The sequence below is a fragment of the Pelophylax lessonae genome (assembly GCF_965119305.1).
Source record: "Pelophylax lessonae genome assembly, chromosome: 2".
Lineage (NCBI taxonomy): Eukaryota > Metazoa > Chordata > Amphibia > Anura > Ranidae > Pelophylax > Pelophylax lessonae.
In genome coordinates this window covers 726,737,123-726,757,467 of record NC_138769.1, presented here as the reverse complement: position 1 = coordinate 726,757,467, position 20,345 = coordinate 726,737,123, and the positions used below count along the sequence as shown (strand labels likewise).

At 44.0% G+C, this 20,345-nt stretch overlaps 1 protein-coding gene across 1 annotated transcript in view; it reads right to left on the bottom strand.

Annotated features, from left to right (window-relative positions):
* Positions 1-20,345, bottom strand: part of XRRA1 (X-ray radiation resistance associated 1) — a 103,333-nt gene that overhangs the window by 49,819 nt on the left and 33,169 nt on the right. Inside the window, exons 7-8 of the mRNA XM_082247255.1 lie at positions 13,228-13,361; positions 2,706-2,810 (exon numbers count right to left, since the gene is read on the bottom strand). Coding sequence (XP_082103381.1) covers positions 2,706-2,810; positions 13,228-13,361 — 239 coding nt within the window. The remainder of the gene's footprint in view (positions 1-2,705; positions 2,811-13,227; positions 13,362-20,345) is intronic.

Below are 20,345 nucleotides of genomic sequence, written 5' to 3'. Positions count from 1 at the left end.
CTTTGGAGGAGGATCCTTTTGCACACCCTGTGCACTTTTTGTGTCCTCCATGTTTGCGTGTGTGCACCGGGTGATAGTTCGAGTGTGTTCACACACCACAGGCTTTAAAAAAAAAAAAAATGTGTTTGAGAAGTTTTTTGCTTTACAATAAAAAGGTTATCTCTGCTGCAGTGCCATCTTAAGAGAATTATAGGGCCCCGGGCAATGCAGTGCAGTGGGGCCCTGCCTACACAACCACCCACGAGAATAAAAATGCAAATTATCGATAAGGTGATATTTTTTTGGTACAGCAGTGCCAGGCTAATGACAGCTTCCAAGTTCAGCGGCTGGGTCTGGTGACCACACACACGGATGGGAGTCAGACTCAACTGTCCTGTGTGTGCCTGTTCCAGTGGAGGCAGACAGGCAATCCTGCAGTTGTGGGCTCCCCCTCCACGGCCCAAGTGGCCTGACAGCAACGCAGGGCCAACAGGCGCTTGCCACCTGCTAAGTTTGGCGGGGGGATGCACACGGTAATCGGGACTAATGCTTGGCTGGGGCTGGGTGCCATTCGGTAAGATGGCCCTGCTCTGCTGGAAGGGGGAGGTAGCATTTGTTTTGCTAAAACGTGGGTGGGGATTTTTTTCTTCTGTATGTGGGTGCTCCTGCTGAGGAGGTGGGTTACTTTTTTTTTTTTTTGTGAGGAGAGCAAGGAAGTGTTATAATAACCCCTGACATTATTAGGGATGTGGTGCAAAAAGATCGTAGGACCAGTCACCTTTATATATCTATGTGTTGTAATAAAATTACCATAGATCCATTCATTCAAATTGCTCTCCCGGATGATTCCCCAAACCATGAGTATGTCTGACATTCGGCAGAGTCAGTGGGCTGAACCCCCAAGCCCTTCACACAGGAAACGTGTTCACATGCTCTTACAATTACAGCAGTGCAGCTTTGGTACATTTACAGTGGGTACGGAAAGTATTCAGACCCCCTTAAATTTTTCACTCTTTGTTATATTGCAGCCATTTGCTAAAATCATTTAAGTTCATTCTTCTTCCTCATGAATGTACACATAGCACCCCATACTGACAGAAAAACACAGAATTGTTGACATTGTTGCAGATTTATTAGAAAAGAAAAACTGAAATATCACATGGTCCTAAGTATTCAGACCCTTTGCTGTGACACTCATATATTTAACTCAGGTGCTTTCCATTTCTTCTGATCATCCTTGAGATGGTTCTACACCTTCATTTGAGTCCAGCTGTGTTTGATTATACTGATTGGACTTGATTAGGAAAGCCACACACCTGTCTATATAAGACCTTCCAGATCACAATGCATGTCAGAGCAAATGAGAATCATGAGGTCAAAGGAACTGCCTGAAGAGCTCAGAGACAGAATTGTGGCAAGGCACAGATCTGGCCAAGGTTACAAAAAGATTTCTGCTGCACTTAAGGTTCCTAAGAGCACAGTGGCCTCTATAATCCTCAAATGGAAGACGTTTGGGACGACCAGAACCCTTCCTAGAGCTGGCCGACCGGCCAAACTGAGCTATCGGGGGAGAAGAGCCTTGGTGAGAGAGGTAAAGAAGAACCCAAAGATCACTGTGGCTGAGCTCCAGAGATGCAGTCAGGAGATGGGAGAAAGTTGTAGAAAGTCAACCATCACTGCAGCCCTCCACCAGTCGGGGCTTTATGGCAGAGTGGCCCGACGGAAGCCTCTCCTCAGTGTAAGACACATGAAAGCCCTCATGGAGTTTGCTGAAAAACACCTGAAGGACTCCAAGATGGTGAGAAATAAGATTCTCTGGTCTGATGAGACCAAAATAGAACTTTTTGGCCTTAATTCTAAGTGGTATGTGTGGAGAAAACCAGGCACTGCTCATCACCTGTCCAATACAGTCCCAACAGTGAAGCATGGTGGTGGCAGCATCATGCTGTGGGAGTGTTTTTCAGCTGCAGGGACAGGACGACTGGTTGCAATGGAGGGAAAGATGAATGCGGCCAAGTACAGGGATATCCTGGACAAAAACCTTCTCCAGAGTGCTCTGGACCTCAGACTGGGCCGAAGGTTTACCTTCCAACAAGACAATGACCCTAAGCACACAGCTAAAATAACGAAGGAGTGGCTTCACAACAACTCCGTGACTGTTCTTGAATGGCCCAGCCAGAGCCCTGACTTAAACCCAATTGAGCATCTCTGGAGAGACCTAAAAATGGCTGTCCACCAACGTTTACCATCCAACCTGACAGAACTGGAGAGGATCTGCAAGGAGGAATGGCAGAGGATCCCCAAATCCAGGTGTGAAAGACTTGTTGCATCTTTCCCAAAAAGACTCCTGGCTGTATTAGATCAAAAGGGGGCTTCTACTAAATACTGAGCAAAGGGTCTGAATACTTAGGACCATGTGATATTTCAGTTTTTATTTTTTAATAAATCTGCAACAATGTCAACAATTCTGTGTTTTTCTGTCAGTATGGGGTGCTATGTGTACATTCATGAGGAAGAAGAATGAACTTAAATGATTTTAGCAAATGGCTGCAATATAACAGAGTGAAAACTTTAAGGGGGTCTGAATACTTTCCGTACCCACTGTATATCCTGACAGTTGCAAAGTACTGTGTGTGTGCAAATCTCCCCCTAAGATAGCTCTAATATGGGACCTCAAAGACTTGAATAGGGGAAAGCTTTCAGTCTTATCACTGCATAGAGTTTACCTTTTAAGTCCAGCCAGGCTCACAAATACGGATGGGTGTGAGAGTCTATTGTTATCCAACATCAGAATTTCCAGGCATGGAAACATCGTCATATGGTCGTCATTCCTACATAGGAAGAGAATTTTAGATGATTTTAGCTGTGTTTTTCATAACACCCCCAATAAAACCCACATACTGCTAATGTGAGAGATGGTTTCATGTTTATGTCCTCCTTCTCCCAGTCCTTTCTTGCCCATTGTATACTGTATTTATACATTTTTGTTGATCGCAATTGCAGATATTTTAGTAAGGTTTTCACTGATGCATTTTAGGTAAACTTGGAAAATGGCAACCAACTATATGTTACATACACAGACCACCACCTTCTCCATAATATGCTATTTGTTTCCTACACTGACCTATCACAAAGGGTAGATATCCATGGGGGCAATTTATAAAGCAGCAGTATGGTATGGCTTTACAGTGGATAGCACCAGGCATTTATATTTAACCACTTTGCCACTGAGTACCGGAGTACTACTGCGGCAAAGTGGCACGATCCCGTCTGACGACGTAGACCTACGTCGCCAGACTCCTCCCCTGTAGGAGGTGCGCTCCCGCTATTTTCATTCACAGCGGGAGTCGGGCCAGGGGAGGAGCAGTGGCGATTGCCGCTGCTCTGCCCCGATCGTCGGGGATCTAGTGTGGAGATCCGCCCGCCTGTGTAAACACAAGCGGGCGGATCTCCATAGTGACAGGGACTGACAGATCGGAGTGTTCAGCATAGCTGAACATCCGATCTGTCCCTGTCTCACACAGTCACCTCCCCCCCCCACACGTCAGTAAGCACCAGGCATACATTAACCCCTCCCTCTCCAATAAAATTAACCCCTTCCCTGCCAGTGTCATTTTTACAGTAACAGTGCATATGTATAGCACTGATTACTGCAGTAATGTCACTGGTCCCCCCAAAAGTGTCAAAAATGTCAGTCAAGAGTCCGATCTGTCCGCCGCAATGTCGCAGTCCCGCAAAAAAAAAAAAAAAATCGCAGATCGCCGCCATTACTCGTTAAAAAAAAAAAACACCAAAAATGACAGAAATCTTTCCCTTAGTTAGTAAACGCAATAACTTTTGCGCAAACCAATCAAAATACGCTTATTGCGAGATTTTTTTTTACCAAACATGGGTAGCAGAAAACAAATTGGCCAAAAATTTTTAAAAAAAATTGGTTTTTACATCTTTTTTGGGGGGGAATTTCATATAAAAAAAATGTTAAAAATATTGTTATTTTTTCAAAATAAATGCTCTTTTTTTGTTTATAGCGCAAAAAGTAAAAATCGCACAGGTGATCAAATACCACCAAAAGAAAGCTCTGTTTGTGGGGAATAAAGGACGTCAATTTCGTTTGGGTACGGCGTCGCACGACCGCGCAATTGTCACTTAAAGTCGCACAGCGCCGAATCGCAAAAAGTGGCCCGGACGTAAGACAGCAAAATGCTCCGGTGGTAAAGTGGTTAATGTATGATTCCTGCGCTATCTTGGATACTTCTAACTACCCTAATGCTGCACCACTGAAACTGGTACTATAAAACAGTTATATCAATACTGAAAGAAAGGGAGGTTGTGATGCGCTTCAGGGTATTTATAAAATATAGTAAAGTGCTTGTAGTGATTCACCTTTAAGAATATAAATATATAAATAAATAAATGTATCTAAAATTCATACAATCCTAATATAATTTTCAAAGTGTATCTTGTAGTGCATAAAAATACATATAAAGTGCTTGGTGAATATCAGGTGACTTTAAAAATTCTTAGTAATTAATAGGTGCTTCACCTATGTGCTTCTCTAAAGTGCTCTATGCATGTGGTGACAAATATATATATAAATAGTGAATTACAGTGAAATCAATCAATATTCCAGCAAAAACTTCCAATATATCAAAATCTGTGCAAAATTTGCAAATTCGCATATATTTGAATGTCTGGTTTCCACAGTGGTATTTTTAAAACAGTTCTTGATCAAGTGGCTGCGCTGTTGTCCATCAGACAATATGAGTGCAATAAACCGGTGATACTGTGATTAATTTTCCTCCACCTTGTGCCGTGATATCACCTCTAGGTGTACTAAACTCTCACCTCTAAGCAGAGGGTAATACACCTGTAAAGAAACACAGGCGCCACTCTAAGTGCAGTAGCTGGAATTTTATTAAAAGGATGCAACTGAATGTGGGGTACTCACAAGGGCAATAAGTAATCAAGCACATCAGAGAATGCTCCGGTGGAGAGTCAGGATGGCCAGAGCGGTAGCGATGGGCAGGCTGCAGCGATATCGCTGTACTTCCTCGTCCCGGGGACACTCAGGTGCCGGTCTGTCGTCACTTCCGGGAGCGTGGGCATGGGCGTGATTACGTCATGGCGCCGGCGACGCGTTCTCGGAGCATGCGCTCCTTCTTCAGGCCGATCCCTCGCATGCTCCGAGAACGCGTCGCCGGCGCCACGACGTAATCACGCCCACGCTCCCGGAAGGGACGACGGACCGGCACCTGAGTGTCCCCGGGACGAGGAAGTACAGCAATATCGCTGCAGCCTGCCCATCGCTACCGCTCTGGCCATCCTGACTCTCCACCGGAGCATTCTCTGATGTGCTTGATTACTTATTACCCTTGTGAGTACCCCACATTCAGTTGCATCCTTTTAAAAAAAAAATTCCAGCTACTGACCTTAGAGTGGCGCCTGTGTTTCTTTTCAGTTGGCAACAAGCAAAACTTCTACCTTGTCACTAGAGCTGCCTAAGGAGTGCACATTGGAATTTTTTATGGACTGTGTCACATATGGACTTATGGACTTTTTATATCACATTGATTGTCCTTTTCACGAGTTCATCAGTATGTGTCCAGTATTATCGGTATAGTCTTTTGGTGATACTGTTTCTCCCCGTGGTGCGCCAGTTATTTATTATTTATCTCTCTGGATGGGGGTTGATCACTTCTCTCCCTTTGTTCCAGCGTGGTATCTAGTGTATATACTCTGTTCTTGAGCTTGCTGTATGGATTCCCGACCTTGTCCTAAAGACCTTGTCCTATTGCAGGTGTTTTCTATGCCTTCCTCTGAATACAGCTTCTTGGGGTGAGTCTCGCTTCCTTTTGGAAGACATGGCTACTGGGGGTCTCACACGGGACAGCTGTGCGGATATTGGGAGCGTCCTATGGTGTCCAGAAGTTCCAGGATGGCTCCAGTGATCACCAAATGCCCGGCTAACAGCAGGGTGGTGAATGGCACACATGCACAGAAGATTGAAACTGGAAGCTCTGCCAATGGCGAGCAGTTGCGCTGGGTCAGATGTCCTACTAAAAGCGGGTGACCTCTAAAGTGTGCCCAGCATGACAATATGCTCTGCTGTTCCTGAGATCTGGGTTACCCTGTGGATGCATCGATTGCTCTGTGGACTAGGTCCAAGATACATGAGTATGTTTGGCTTGAGGTCAGCAGAAGGGACTAGATGCCATGTGGGCTGCTAGGAAGTAACTCCACTTGTTTTAGAAAAGAAAAATAAATCAGTAATAACCAAAATGAAAAATTTTGGAGATGTCTATGCTCTGATGTGCATTGTAGAATTTCTACAAGGTTTGCAATTGCAATTGAACAGATATCCGACAATGATATCCGACAATGATATCAAGACAATGATCCAAAACATAAAGCAAAATCTACAATGGAATGGTTCACAAATAAACATATCCAGGTGTTAGAATGGCCAAGTCAAAGTCCAGACCTGAATCCAATCGAGAATCTGTGGAAAGAACTGAAAACTACTGTTCACAAACGCTCTCCATCCAACCTCACTGAGCTCGAGCTGTTTTGCAAGGAGGAATGGGCAAAAATTTCAGTCTCTCGATGTGCAAAACTGATAGAGACATACCCCAAGCCACTTACAGCTGTAATCGCAGCAAAAGGTGGCGCTACAAAGTATTAACTTAAGGGGGGCTGAATAATTTTGCACGCCCAATTTTTCAGTTTTTTATTTGTTAACAAAGTTTGAAATATCCAATAAATTTAGTTCCACTTCATTTTTGTGTCCCACTTGTTGATTCTTCACAAAAAATTACAGTTTTATATCTTTATGTTTGAAGCCTGAAATGTGGCAAAAGGTCGAAAAGTTCAAGGGGGCCGAATACTTTCGCAAGGCACTGTAAACCAATAAAAGAATAGTTTGTTTGGATTTCAGAGTTGGCTGCTCTATCAAGCATTATTATTTTTTGTTGCAGGAGCCCTAAAGTATTGCACCAGCGATCAGCAGATTGCTAATACCATGCAGGTCTCCTGAACACTGTCATTGTGTCTGCTTCCTCGTACCTCCCGTACAGATAAGGCGATACTCCCTGATTGGAAGACTCCATGAACCTTTGGGAACATGTAACATCTTCTCACTCCTGTAGCCTCTCCCCAATCCAAGGCCTCTCTGTGACAGCAGATGGGGGGATCTTCTCCCCGTGCCTGCTGTCACTATTTGACAACAATTGAATGATTGGCGTGGCTGTGTGGGCGCAGTCCCCACACGGCCGCATCATTCGTTTACAGGGTTCTGTGAATGAATGAACTACAAGAACGGATAGCCTTTGTGGCTGATTGTGCACTCTAGGCCAGTGGTCCTCATCCTCAACTCCGGTCCTCGAGGCCCACTAACAGGTCAGGTTTGCAAGATAACTAAATTACATCCCAGGTGATATCATTTGCTGCTCAGTGATTGCAGTATTCTAGTCTGCATCTCCCCAAGGTAATATTTAAAATCTGGCCTGTTACTGTGCCCTTAGGACCGGAGTTGAGGACCACTGCTCTAGGCAGTTAATTGATTCTTCCTGTCTTTGTGAAACTACCTGCCAGTGCGATGTATGAGCAGACAGTTTACAATGGTCTGTAGGAGTCACTGATCGCGGACGCAATGCTTTACAGGCTCCCATAAAAAAATAGTAAATGCACATTATTTTTTATTTGCAAAAATATGTGCATTTTTTATAATTTTTTTTAAAGTGAACTTATCCTTTAACCACTTAGCCCCGGAAGATTTTACCCCCATTCCGACCAGGGGGTATTTTGCGATTCGGCACTGCGTGACTTTAACTAACAATTGCTCGGTCGTGCGACGCTGTATCTAAACTAATTTGACGTCCTTTTTTTCCCACAAACAGAGCTTTCTTTTGGTGGTATTTGATCACCTGTGCGATTTTTTGATCATGCGCTATAAACAAAAAAATAGCTTCAATTTTGCAAAAATAACAATATTTTTCACATTTTTTATATAAAATTCCCAAAAAAAAAATTAAAAATCAAAATTTTTAACATTTTCGGCCAATTTGTTTAATGCTACATATGTTTGGGAAAAAAAAAATCGCAAAAAGGGTATTTTGATTGGTTTGCACAAAAGTCATCGCGTTTACTAACAAAGGGAAAGATTTTTGTAATTTTTGTTGTTTTTTTTTTAACGCGTAATGGCGGCGATCTGCGATTTTTTTTTTGCAGGACTGCGACATTGCGGCGGTCAGATCGGACCCTTGACTGACATTTTTGACACTTTTGGGGTTACCAGTGACATTACTGCAGTAATCAGTGCTATATATATGCACTGTTACTGCAAAAATGACACTGGCAGTGAAGGAGTTAACTGTATTGGAGAGGGAGGGGTTAAGTATGTCCTAGGGGCGTGTTTCTAACTGTGATTGGCTGTGGCTTGAGGTGTAAGAACAGAGATCAACGGTCCTACATAGTAGAACTGTGTGATCTCCATTCTTACACAGGGGAGAATGACAGGCGGCTTTGTTTACATTAGCCGCCTGCCTTTCTTCCGGTGTAACGGACGATCGCGAGGGGGGGGGGGTCCGTGACCACATGGGAGCGCGCCTCCGGGGGCGCACGCTCGCTCCCTAGACCCTCACAGGCTAGCGACGTAGTACTACGTCGTCGCTTTGCCTGTGAGGGGCTGACCGCCGCAGTAAATAAATAGTTGTGCGGCGGTCGGCAAGCGGTTAACAATTTCAGCCCGGGAAGGTTTTGCCCCCTAATGACCAGGCCATTTTTATTTATTTATTTTTTTACTAATAATGGCAGCGATCATCGATTTATAGCGGGACTGCGACATTGCGGCGGACAGATCGGACCCCTAACTGACATTTTTGGCACTTTTGGGGGGACCAGTGACATTACTACAGAAATCAGTGCTAAAAATTCGCAATTTGCTGTAATAATGACACTGGCAGGGAAGGAGTTAACACCAGGGGCGATCAAAGGGTTAAATGTATGCCTAGGGGGTGTTTTCTAACTGTGGGGGGGGAGGGACTTGTGGAATCAACACAGAGACCGGTGTTCCTGAACAGGAGGCACACAGGAGCTCTGTTGCAAATAAATAACTTCACCCTAATTATAAAGTGTTACAATGGTGTAAAAATTTAGTGCCAATATTAGAAATCAAAATATTTCTGCGTGATTTGATTAAACAAAAATAACAATCCATAAATCATTACATCTGCAATAGTGCATATACATAAATAAAGTCCCAAAAAATATATAAATCTATTAAGCCTCAAAAAAGTTAAATTCCTTAAGCAAGTAGCCAGTGTAAGTGTGAAGTGCTTAGGTGCTCCTTAACCACTTAAGCCCCGGAAGATTTTACCCCCTTCCTGACCAGGGGGTATTTTGCGATTCGGCACTGCGTGACTTTAACGGACAATTGCGCGGTCGTGCGATGCTGTATCTAAACGAATTTGGCGTCCTTTTTTTCCCACAAACAGAGCTTTCTTTTGGTGGTATTTGATCACCTGTGCGATTTTTTGATCATATATAATTTTATATAAACAAAAAAAGAGCGTACATTTTGCAAAAATAGCAATATTTTTCACATTTTTTTATATGAAATTCCCCCCAAAAAAATGTAAAAATCTAAATTTTTTAACATTTTCGGCCAATTTGTTTTATGCTACCTATGTTTGGTAAAAAAAAAAAATCGCAAAAAGCGTATTTTGATTGGTTTGCGCAAAAGTTATCGCGTTTACTAACAAAGGGAAAGATTTTTGTCATTTTTGTTGTTTTTTTTTTTTTAACGCGTAATGGCGGCGATCTGCGATTTTTTTTGCGGTACTGCGACATTGCGGCGGACAGATCGGACCCTTGACTGACATTTTTGACACTTTTGGGGTTACCAGTGACATTTCTACAGTAATCAGTGCTATATATATGCACTGTTACTGTAAAAATACACTGGTAGTGAAGGGGTTAACTTTATTTGGGAGGGAGGGGCTGTGTGTGTCCCTAGGGGCGTGGTTTCTACTGTGATTGGCTGTGGCTTCAGATGTATGAAGAGTGATCAACGGTTCTACATAGTAGAACCGTATGATCATCCTTCATACACAGGGGAGAATGACAGGCAGCTTGTTTACACAAGCTGCCGGACTTTCTCCCTCTCCCCCGACGATCGCCGAGTGACCGGTGGACATCGGGTCCGCCGGTCACACGCGCGGTGGGGTCCGTGACCACGCGGGAGCGGGAGCGCGCCTCCGGGGGCGCGCGCTCGCTCCCTAGACCCTCACAAGCTAGTGACGTAGCCCTATGTCACTTTGCCTGTGAGGGGCTGACTGCCGACGTAGATCGGCGTTAGGCAGTCGGCAAGTGGTTAATAGACAAATTGGTGACAATCCGTGCCAAAAGATGAAGTGCAATGGTGCGAGGGTCCACTCCCCATGAATACTGCCACTTACCAGACTGCCAGGACCCCTTAGCAATATTGCATGTGGGTCAAACGCACTTAGTCCGGTGTGGAGTGGGGTCTTTGCTTTAAGGGCTGATCCTGTGGACTCCAATACCAATCTTTCCTCGGTGGGCCAATCAGTATGGGACCATAAAAAGGAAAACTCACAATAGTGTAATCCCGTTTCCAAATTTTATTAAATAGTGCAGAGAATAAAACTCACATAATAGAAGTATAATCAGGCCTTGTAATAATACGATCTCCTTGCGGCAAAAGAGACTTCCTGGTTTACAGAGGAAGACCCCTATAGACGCATATGTGTGGCACCCAGGAGTTAAGGCCCACCCTTTCTGCCGCTGCATAGATGCATTACAGTGGTGGGCGGAGGTTAAAAAAATACAGAATGATGCACCCTATAAGCCTAAAAAATAATTTTGGACGTATAGATTGGGGAGGGGGATATTAAAATGGAACTGTACCAAGCAGGTCCCCGCAGATTTTACTATAATATGCACAGCATACATGCACTTTATGGCAGACTTTCCCCATAGAGCAGTGATGGGGAACTTTGGCACCCCAGATGCTTTGGAACTATATTTCCCATGATGCTTAACTAAACTGCAGAGTACATGAGCATCATGGGAAATGTAGTTCCAAAACATCTAGGGTGCTAAGGTTCGCCATCACTGCCAGAGTGTTCTCCTCTATTGATGCGAGGTCTATGCACTCCCTCAATACTCCATCACCGCCATGTTCTCTTGATCTTCATCTGGGTCCTTTTCATAATGGCTTAAGCTATAGCCTTGAATCTGTAATGCAATCTGTAACAGATCAACTGGCACCCTGACTGGGTACCTCAGTTGACAGATGCTCCTAGTGCTTCCCGAGGGCTCCAAGCACTCCACCAGACACCATAACCACCGCAGACCTCACGAACCGTCGCAGCTGGATGGGGTCTCACCATCTCCTACCCACCCTGGACCTACAACAAGGCTCCAGATGAACCTCTCTTTCCCCAGAGTGAAGCAGGAACAAACTCTTACAAGAGTTTAGGGATTATTCAAGGGAGTATGAAGAGCATAGCCATCCCTTGTAGCAGATTCCCCCAATAAGAGACAGGACTCTAGATTGAGGGTGAAGTAGAACTTAAGGTTAAATGGTACAGCTGCTCTTTTATACAGTTTTCCCCCACAAGGTTACCTAGATTGAGGGTGAAGTAGAACTTAAGGTTTAATGGTACAGCTGCTCTTTTATACAGTTTTCCCCCACAAGGTTACCGCCCAGGTGGACCTTGTGGGGAACAGGACATGAAATTCACAATCCAATAAAAACAGAGTTTTACACTCAGTCACTCCCATACAATGTACACAATCCCTCCCCTCTGCCTGATTACATTATCATATGCAGATGAAATTGTATCCAGAAACAGAATTAACCTGAACTAATTATCTAGCCATCTGGACAGAACATGTGAGGTCAATAACATTTAACAATGGGACAGGCAGACTTAACACAACACACATCTCACCTCAAAACAGACAATAGGACAAGACTGCCAATGACAGTCAGTCCGTCTCCCACACCGAAGCACATGGAATACACAGTGCTGTATTTTGGCCTAGGCTGACAAGGCCCAGACCTAGGGCGGCACTTTGCAGGGGGGCAGCAAAAAAGCCGCCCCCTCCACCTGAGACTCTTTTGGCCACTTGTTGCTAGAGCCGCCTCTCCCACCTCTCTCTCTCACCCTCCTCCTCTCTCTCTCTCACTCACTCACTCACTCACCCCTCTCTCTCTCTCCCCCCTCTCTCTTTCTCTCTCACCCCCTCTCTCTCAACCCCTCTTCTCTCATCACCCCTCTCTTTCTCTCTCTCACCCCCTCTCTCTCTCTCTCATCCCCCCTCTCTCTCATCCTCCCTCTCTCTCATCCTCCCTCTCATCCTCTCTCTCTCTCTCTCTCTCACCGCCCCCCCCTCTCTCTCTCTCACCCCCCCCCTCTCTCCCTCCCTCCCTTCCTCACCCACCCCCCCTCTCTCCCTCCCTCCCTTGCTCACCCACCCCCCCTCTCTCTCTCATTTCCCCCCTCTCTCTCTCTCCCTCACCCATCCCCCCTCTCTCTCTCCCACCCCCTCTCACCCCCCTCTTGTGAGATCTCAGGGATTCATGCTGGCACTTGGAGTCCTTCAATCTTGGAGGGAGTCACATCCGTTAAAAAGGAAGGAGTAGGGCAAATTTACATAGGAGGGGGAAAGGGGGGGGACAAATTTTAGTCTTGCCTAGGGCAGCACAAAACCAAAATACACCACTGGGAATACACACATAGGTGTCACAGACTTCATGGCAACAGGCCACATGTCTCACAGTGCAAAGGGGACCAAATCTTCATATTCCTTGAGAGAAATTGCTGACAAACATTACTCTCCCATTTGAAGTCATCCAAACCATCCTCTCAGCAACCCCCAAGCACCCGTCCCTCACTTTCAGTGACGGTGAGCCCCGTCACACAATCTGTCTCACTGCTCCTGATAAACATTGCCCAATGTCTCTTCTGCCATAAAACTCTATCTCTAGCACACTTTTATACTTTTATTTCAGTTCCTTTAGTTAAAAAAATAATCTGCCCTGGGTGTCAAATATGCAAGATTGACAAGCAAAGTTGTGCCAGACAGGACTCAACATACAGGAGTGACCGGTTCTCTTTTAATATAATACTATAAAAGAAAAAATCATCCATAATAATTGGCCACATGCAGAAAATCAAAAACAGGAACCATTTTTTTAATGTTAATTAAATGAGCGGTACTCACCGTGGTGGAGCAGTCAGGTCGGGGGGCAGCTGAGTCAGCTCATTTCCTGTTAGGTAGAGTACTCTGAGCCGTGGGAGTACCCCTAGCTGTGTAATGTCACCTGGAGACAGGCAGTTGTATGATAGATCCAGGACCTGTGATACAAGACATAGTATGCATTGACCTACCGAAATGTTGGAGTAATAAATCAACCTTTTTCTTACTTCTAGACTCTATTGGAAGATCTATGAGCAGGGGCAGACTGGCAACTTTCGAGCCCAGGGGGAAAGTACAAACCAGAGGCCCATGGTGCAGCGACTCGGCCCCACTCCCACTTTCCCTCGCCCCCCCCCCTCCCACTCTCACAATCCTCCTCCTGACCCCAATCCCAAGCTGAAGCCCTGTTAGATACTCTCTACTTACTGGCTGAATCTGGGTACCTGACCTGGCCAGCAGCGGGCGGTTGGGGGAACTGGGACAGCTCGGTTTGGGCTGGCTGGGGTAGAAGAGTCTCCAGTGGGGCATGGAACCGGCCTCTGCTCAGACACAGTTTACACCATCCAAGCTGAGGGGGGGGGGGGGGCTGCGCTTTGTCCTTGTCTTCATCCCGCACTCAGTAGCTCAGCGGTGGGGACTTTTTACTTCTCTTCACCAGGAATCCTTTAGGCATGTCTGTGGCAGAAGTGGTGCAGCCTTTTTATGGGGTATCCGAGCGGCCCGGGGGGGGATTTGCCCCCCTGGCCCAGTCCTCCCCTGTCTATGAGTGCCTTCTATGGCAGGGGAACCCGGTTGCAAGTACTCAGGTTCTCTCATATATTGCTTTATTGAAGATCCTTCGACACAGTACAAACAGCTGACGCTTTTCTGCCTATATGGCCTCATTCATAGCTACACTATAGCCATAAGGGCAGAAACGCGTTGGTTGTTGTACCATGTGGAAGGATCTTCAATAAAGCAATATGGGAGACAATGTGAGTGCTAGTAATTGTGTTTTTATGCTTTTATACTGGACCCGGAAATAGGAACTTACCATGCACTATACAGTGCCTTGAAAAAGTATTCATACCCCTTGAAATTTTTGTCATGTTACAATCAATAACGTAAATGTATTTTATTGGGATTTTATGTGATAGACCAACACAAAGTGGCACATAATTGTGAAGTGGAAGGAAAATGATAAATGGCTTTCAAAACAAATAAATCTGTGAAAAGTGTGGCGTGCATTTGTATTCACCCCCCTGAGTCAATACTTTGTAGAACCGCCTTTCACTGCAATTACAGCTGCAAGTCTTTTTGGGGATGTCTCTACCAGCTTTGCACATCTAGAGAGTGACATTTTTGCCCATTCTTCTTTGCAAAATAGCTCAAGCTCTGTCAGATTGGATGGAGAGCGTCTGTGAGCAGCAATTTTCAAGTCTTGCTACAGATTCTCAATTGGATTTAGGTCTGGACTTTGACAGGACCATTCTAACACATGAATATGCTTTGATCTAAACCATTCCATTGTAGCTCTGGCTGGATGTTTGTCGTGCTGGAAGGTGAACCTCAACCCCAGTCTCAAGTCTTTTGCAGAATCTAACAGGTTTTCTTCTAAGATTGCCCTGTATTTGGCTCCATCCATCTTCCCAGTCCCTGCTGTAGAAAAGCATCCCCACACCATGATGCTGCCACCATCATGTTTCACAGTGAGGATGGTGTGTTCAGGGTGATGAGCAGTGTTAGTTTTCTGGCACACATAGAATTTTGCTGTTAGGCCAAAAAGTTCAATTTTGTTCTCATCTGACCAGAGCACCTTCTTCTACATGTTTGCTGTGTCCCCCACATGGCTTCTCCCAAACTGCAAACGGGACTTCTTATGGCTTTCTTTCGACAATGGCTTTCTTCTTGCCACTCTTCCATAAAGGGCAGATCTATGGAGAACATGACTAATATAGTTGTCCTGTGGACAGATTCTCTCACCTGAGATGTGGATCTCTGCAGCTCCTCCAGAGTTCCCATTGGACTCTGGGGATCTTGGCTGCTTCTCTGATTAATGCTCTCCTTGCCCGGCCTTTCAGTTTAGGTGGACGGCCATGTCTTGTTAGGGTTGAAGATGTGCCATACTCTTTCCATTTTTCGGATGATGCTCAGAGCTTGGGATATTTTCTTTATAACCTAACCCTGCTTTAAACTTCTCCACAACTTTATCCCTGACCTGTCTGGTATGTTCCTTGGCATTCATGATGCAGTTTGTTCACTAAGGTTCTCTAACAAACCTCTGAGAACCTCACAGAACAGCTGTATTTATACTGGGATTCGATTACACACAGGTGGACTCCATTTACTAATTAGGTAATTCTGAAGGTAATTGGTTCCACAACATTTAAGTTAGGGGGTATCAGAGTAAAGGGGGCTGAAAACAAATGCACACCACACTTTTCACATATTTATTTGTAAAAAAATTTGAAAACCATTTATCATTTTCCTTCTACTTCACAATTATGTGCCACTTTGTGTTGGTCTATCACAGAAAATCTCAATAAAATATATATATATATATATATATATATATATATATATACACATTACGGTTTGCAAGTGGTTTACCGAGTTTATAGCTAAGGATACAGATCTAACCCCAGTATTTTTCTTACGAAAGCGGTCAAAGCGTGTTATTAGTCACTGGATCACTTTCAAAGGCAGCGGGAGGGGGATGTTGCTTGCCAGTGTATTTCGGGCTTACTAGTTCCACCAGCGCACCCAAGAAACAATCCGACCGGTCGTCTGGTCACAGAGGTGAACAGAGACCAGACAGTCTCTAATCGCCTCTATGGACTTGGAAGACTGGAACGACGTCATGATGCCACTTCCAGTCTAGGGTGGAAGTAAACTATTTTTATTTATTTTTTGAAGCAAAAGATTATTATTATTATTATTTTTTTGTTTTGTTTTGCTTTTAAAGGTAAATGAGAGATCTGGGGTCTTTAGGATCCCAGATCTCTTCATAAAGAGGACTTGTCATCCTTATTTCTATTACAAGGGATGTTTACATTCCTTGAAATAGGAATAAAAGAAATGAAAAAATTAAAAGAGATAGTGTAAAAATAAAAAATAAAATGAATAGGAAAAAAAAGAATTGAAAGTGCCCCCATCCTTCCAGAAGTGAGCACTTCCTTAAGTCGCGCGCACATATGCAAATGGTGTTCGCACCACCCATGTGAGGTATCGCCTCGAACGTTAGAGTGAGAGCAATAATTCTAGTGCTAGACCTCCTCTGTAACACTAAACAGGTAACCTGTAAAAAATTTTAAAGCTTCGCCTATGGAGATTTTTAGGTAGTTGGTCGCCAATTTTAAAGCATGACATGTTAGGTATCTATTTACTCTGCACTACATCCTCTTTTATATTTTATTTAAAACAATGGTTATATATTGTTTTTCTTTTGTTTTACTTTTGTATTTTTTCCAAAAAAAGCACTGCACAAATAATGTTTGAAATAAGAAATTGCAACGATCGCCATTATATTCCCTAGGGTCTCTGCTGAAAAAAAAAATATATATATATATATATATATATATATATATATATATATATATATATATATATATATATATATATATATATATATATATATAAAATGTTTGGGGATTCTAAGTACATTTCTAGCAAAAAAGAGCCAGAAAAGGCCTGGTCTTCAAGTGGGTAATCAACACACAAACCTTTTTCTCTGTTGTGGTTCATCCATTTTCAGACTAATTTTTTTTTTAACATTTTTCCCACACATGCTAAAATGTGAATTTTAACATAAAAATTAGGGAACTCCTTAAAAATAAAATTTTATGCCTCCTTTCCAGCACTGCCATTTTCGTGCCAGCGTAGATATGCCAAAATCACATCTGCACATGTAGGATGTTTCCAGCATGGTTGCAAGGATGGCACAGTTTTTGGACTGCTATGCTACCTGTCTTTGCACAGGCGTGGGAAAACCATGCGCATGCACAGATGTACGGTGTAACCCGCACATGAGCAGATGTGCCACCAGACTGTCAGGACCCAATTCCTGTGCATTGTACATAAACTAGGAGGGGGCACGGGGATTCCAGACGTCCTGTGGAAATGCTGCTTAAATGTTTAAAAATATAAATATATTAAAAAATATCCAATTTAAATAGGGATATTTTTTTTTTTTAAATTTTAAAGTCAGGTACTACAAATAGCCAGCTTCCGATTGTGTATGTGCAAGCTCATGCAGCGCACTGTGAATGCTATGAGGAAGGCGTAAAGCCGAAACGCATCAGCATCTGTCATGTTGTCACCGCTATCCATGTTGGAATAAAGCATTTTACTTGGAAGAAGACTTTTTCGTGTGCCGGCTTTATTCATATTACAGCGCACTGTGAATGGTCCTGTAGCTGCTTATAAGTACTAAATAATGTAATTTGGCCATTAGTAAAACATATACTGTAATTCTGTTTTTTTTTTTTTTAGACGTGACCATCTGTATATCCCCATTGGGGAGATGTGTTGCTTGCTAACAACTAATCACCAGCATTGATTTAAGGCGTGCCTGCGTTGCCCCAGTCCACACTTTGTACAATGAGGACAATAATAGCAGCAGATGAATATGGTCCATAATGCACTCAACAAGTCCACGTGTCCCAGGGAAGCTTTTTGCATACAACGGACTGATTAAAATCCACCTAATATTATTTATTTACCACCGATTTCTGTGATTGGCCCGATTAATATTTCATATATCTTCTGCTAATGGATTCCTGTGTACAATTGTGATATATTGTATGTCCATTGCTCCTTGTATATAGAAGGCTGTGTGACAGACCCGTACACAAAATCTATTTTTCACTGCAGGAACTTCACAATTAGCGAAGAAAAAGCAACAAAAGGACATGAAGAATCATTAAAGAATCATTTAAATAAACATGTCACCTGCGTTAAAGCTTACTCACAGGCAAACTCTTTGAAAATATGGCTGAAATGCAGCTTTAAGCAATTTAAGATCCTCCCAGAAGGTTAGGTGTAACTGGGAAGCTGCTGATGGCATGCATGGCATATTGTGCACCTACTAGACACCTTGTACCAAGCTCTGTTCCCCACCCTTTAACAATCCAATACCAGAGCCAAAGAAGAAATAGACACTGGTCGTGAATTGCCAACTTTTCACTCTGCAACTTTACTCCTTGAAGAACCAATGCCACAGGACCAGCACATAAGTAAGCACTAAAACGATAGCTCTTCTTCACTGACCACTAGTGAATGGACACTGTTCTCCACTGACCACCACTGAACCAACATAGCTCTTCTTCTGACTACCTGAACCAAGGTGGCCCTTTATTGACTGCCACTGAACCAACACTGTTCTTCAATGACAGCCACTAAACCAATATGGCTCTTTAATAACCGCCTCTGAACCAAAGCTGTTCTCCACTGAACCAACACTGTTCTTTACTGACCATCACAGAACCCACTCTGTTCTCCACTGACTGCCACTGAACCAACACAGTTGTCTACGGACAACCATTGACCCGACATGGTTCTTCACTGACAGCCACTGAACCAACACGGTTCTCCACTGACAACTACTGAACCGACACAATTGGCCACTAAACCAACACTGTTCTCCACTGACCACCACTGAACCAACACAGTTATTCACTAACAGCCACTGAACCAACACAATTCTTCACTGACCACCACTGAATCAACACATCTCTTCACTGACCACCATTGACCCAAAAAGTTCTGAACCAATGCTGTTCTCCATTGACAGCCACTGAACCAACACAGTTCTCCACCGACCACCATTGACTCAGCCTGGTTCTTTACTGACAGCCACTGAACCAACATAGTTCTCCAGTGAAAACCACTGAATTTACATAGTTCTCCAGTGACAGCCACTAAACCAATGCTGTTCTCCACCGACAGCCACTGAACCAACAATGTTCTCCACTGACAGCCACTGAACCAACTCTGTTCTCCACTGACAGCCACTGAACCAATGTTTTTTTCCACTGACAGCCACTGAACCAACTCTGTTCTCCACCGACAGCCACGGAACCAATGCTGTTCTCCACCAACAGCCACTGAAACAATGCTGTTCTCCACTGACAGCCACTGAACCAACACTGTTCTCCACTGACAGCCACTGAAACAATGCTGTTCTCCACTGACAGCCACTGAAACAACGCTGTTCTCCACTGTCAGCCACTGAACCAACGCTGTTCTCCACTGACAGCCACTGAACCAATGTTGTTCTCCACTGACAGCCACTGAAACAATGCTGTTCTCCACCGACTGCCACTGAAAGAATGCTGTTCTTCACTGACTGCCACTGAACCAACACAGTTCTCCACTTACCACCATTGACCCAACAGCCACTGAACCAACAAGGTTCTTCACTGACCAGAATTGAACCAACACAGTTGATCACTGACTGCCACTAAACCAACGTGGTTCTCCATGGCTGCTACTGAACCAATGTTGTTCTCTACTGACTACCTCTGAACCAATGTTGTTCACCTCTGACTGCCACTGCATCATTGCACTTCTCCACGGACCACCACTGTACTGATGCTCATCTCCTCTGACTGGCACTGTACTTGTGTACCACTGGTCACCACTGCACTGATAGCCACTGTACCGTGCAGGTCTCCACTGACCAACGCAACCGTATGGGGGCATTTCTCCACCGATCGCCACTATACCATTTACTTCTCTATTAACAGCTAATGTACTATACTCTTCTCCACTGACCACCAATGATGCAATTCTACACTGACTACCCCTGTACTGTGCACTTCCCCAAAGACCACCAATATGCTACTGTAACAGCACACTATGTACCACAAATACAATATGTAATACATTAAATTCCCCAGACTGCTGAACTCTGTACTGAACAACGTGTACATTCACAAAAATTTGGTAGTTCCTATGTTAAATGGGCACACATGATAATCAGAATTAATACCACATTTGGGGCTAAATTCTATCACTGGCGCCTCTAGGCACACAACTGTTGGCACTCAAAAGTAATCCCCCCTCTGCCAGGACCACCTTTTCTGCACAAAACATTTACTAGTCGTAATATGGTTTAGAATAGTGACAATGTGTAAATATATAATGACTGCATTTTTGCTAAT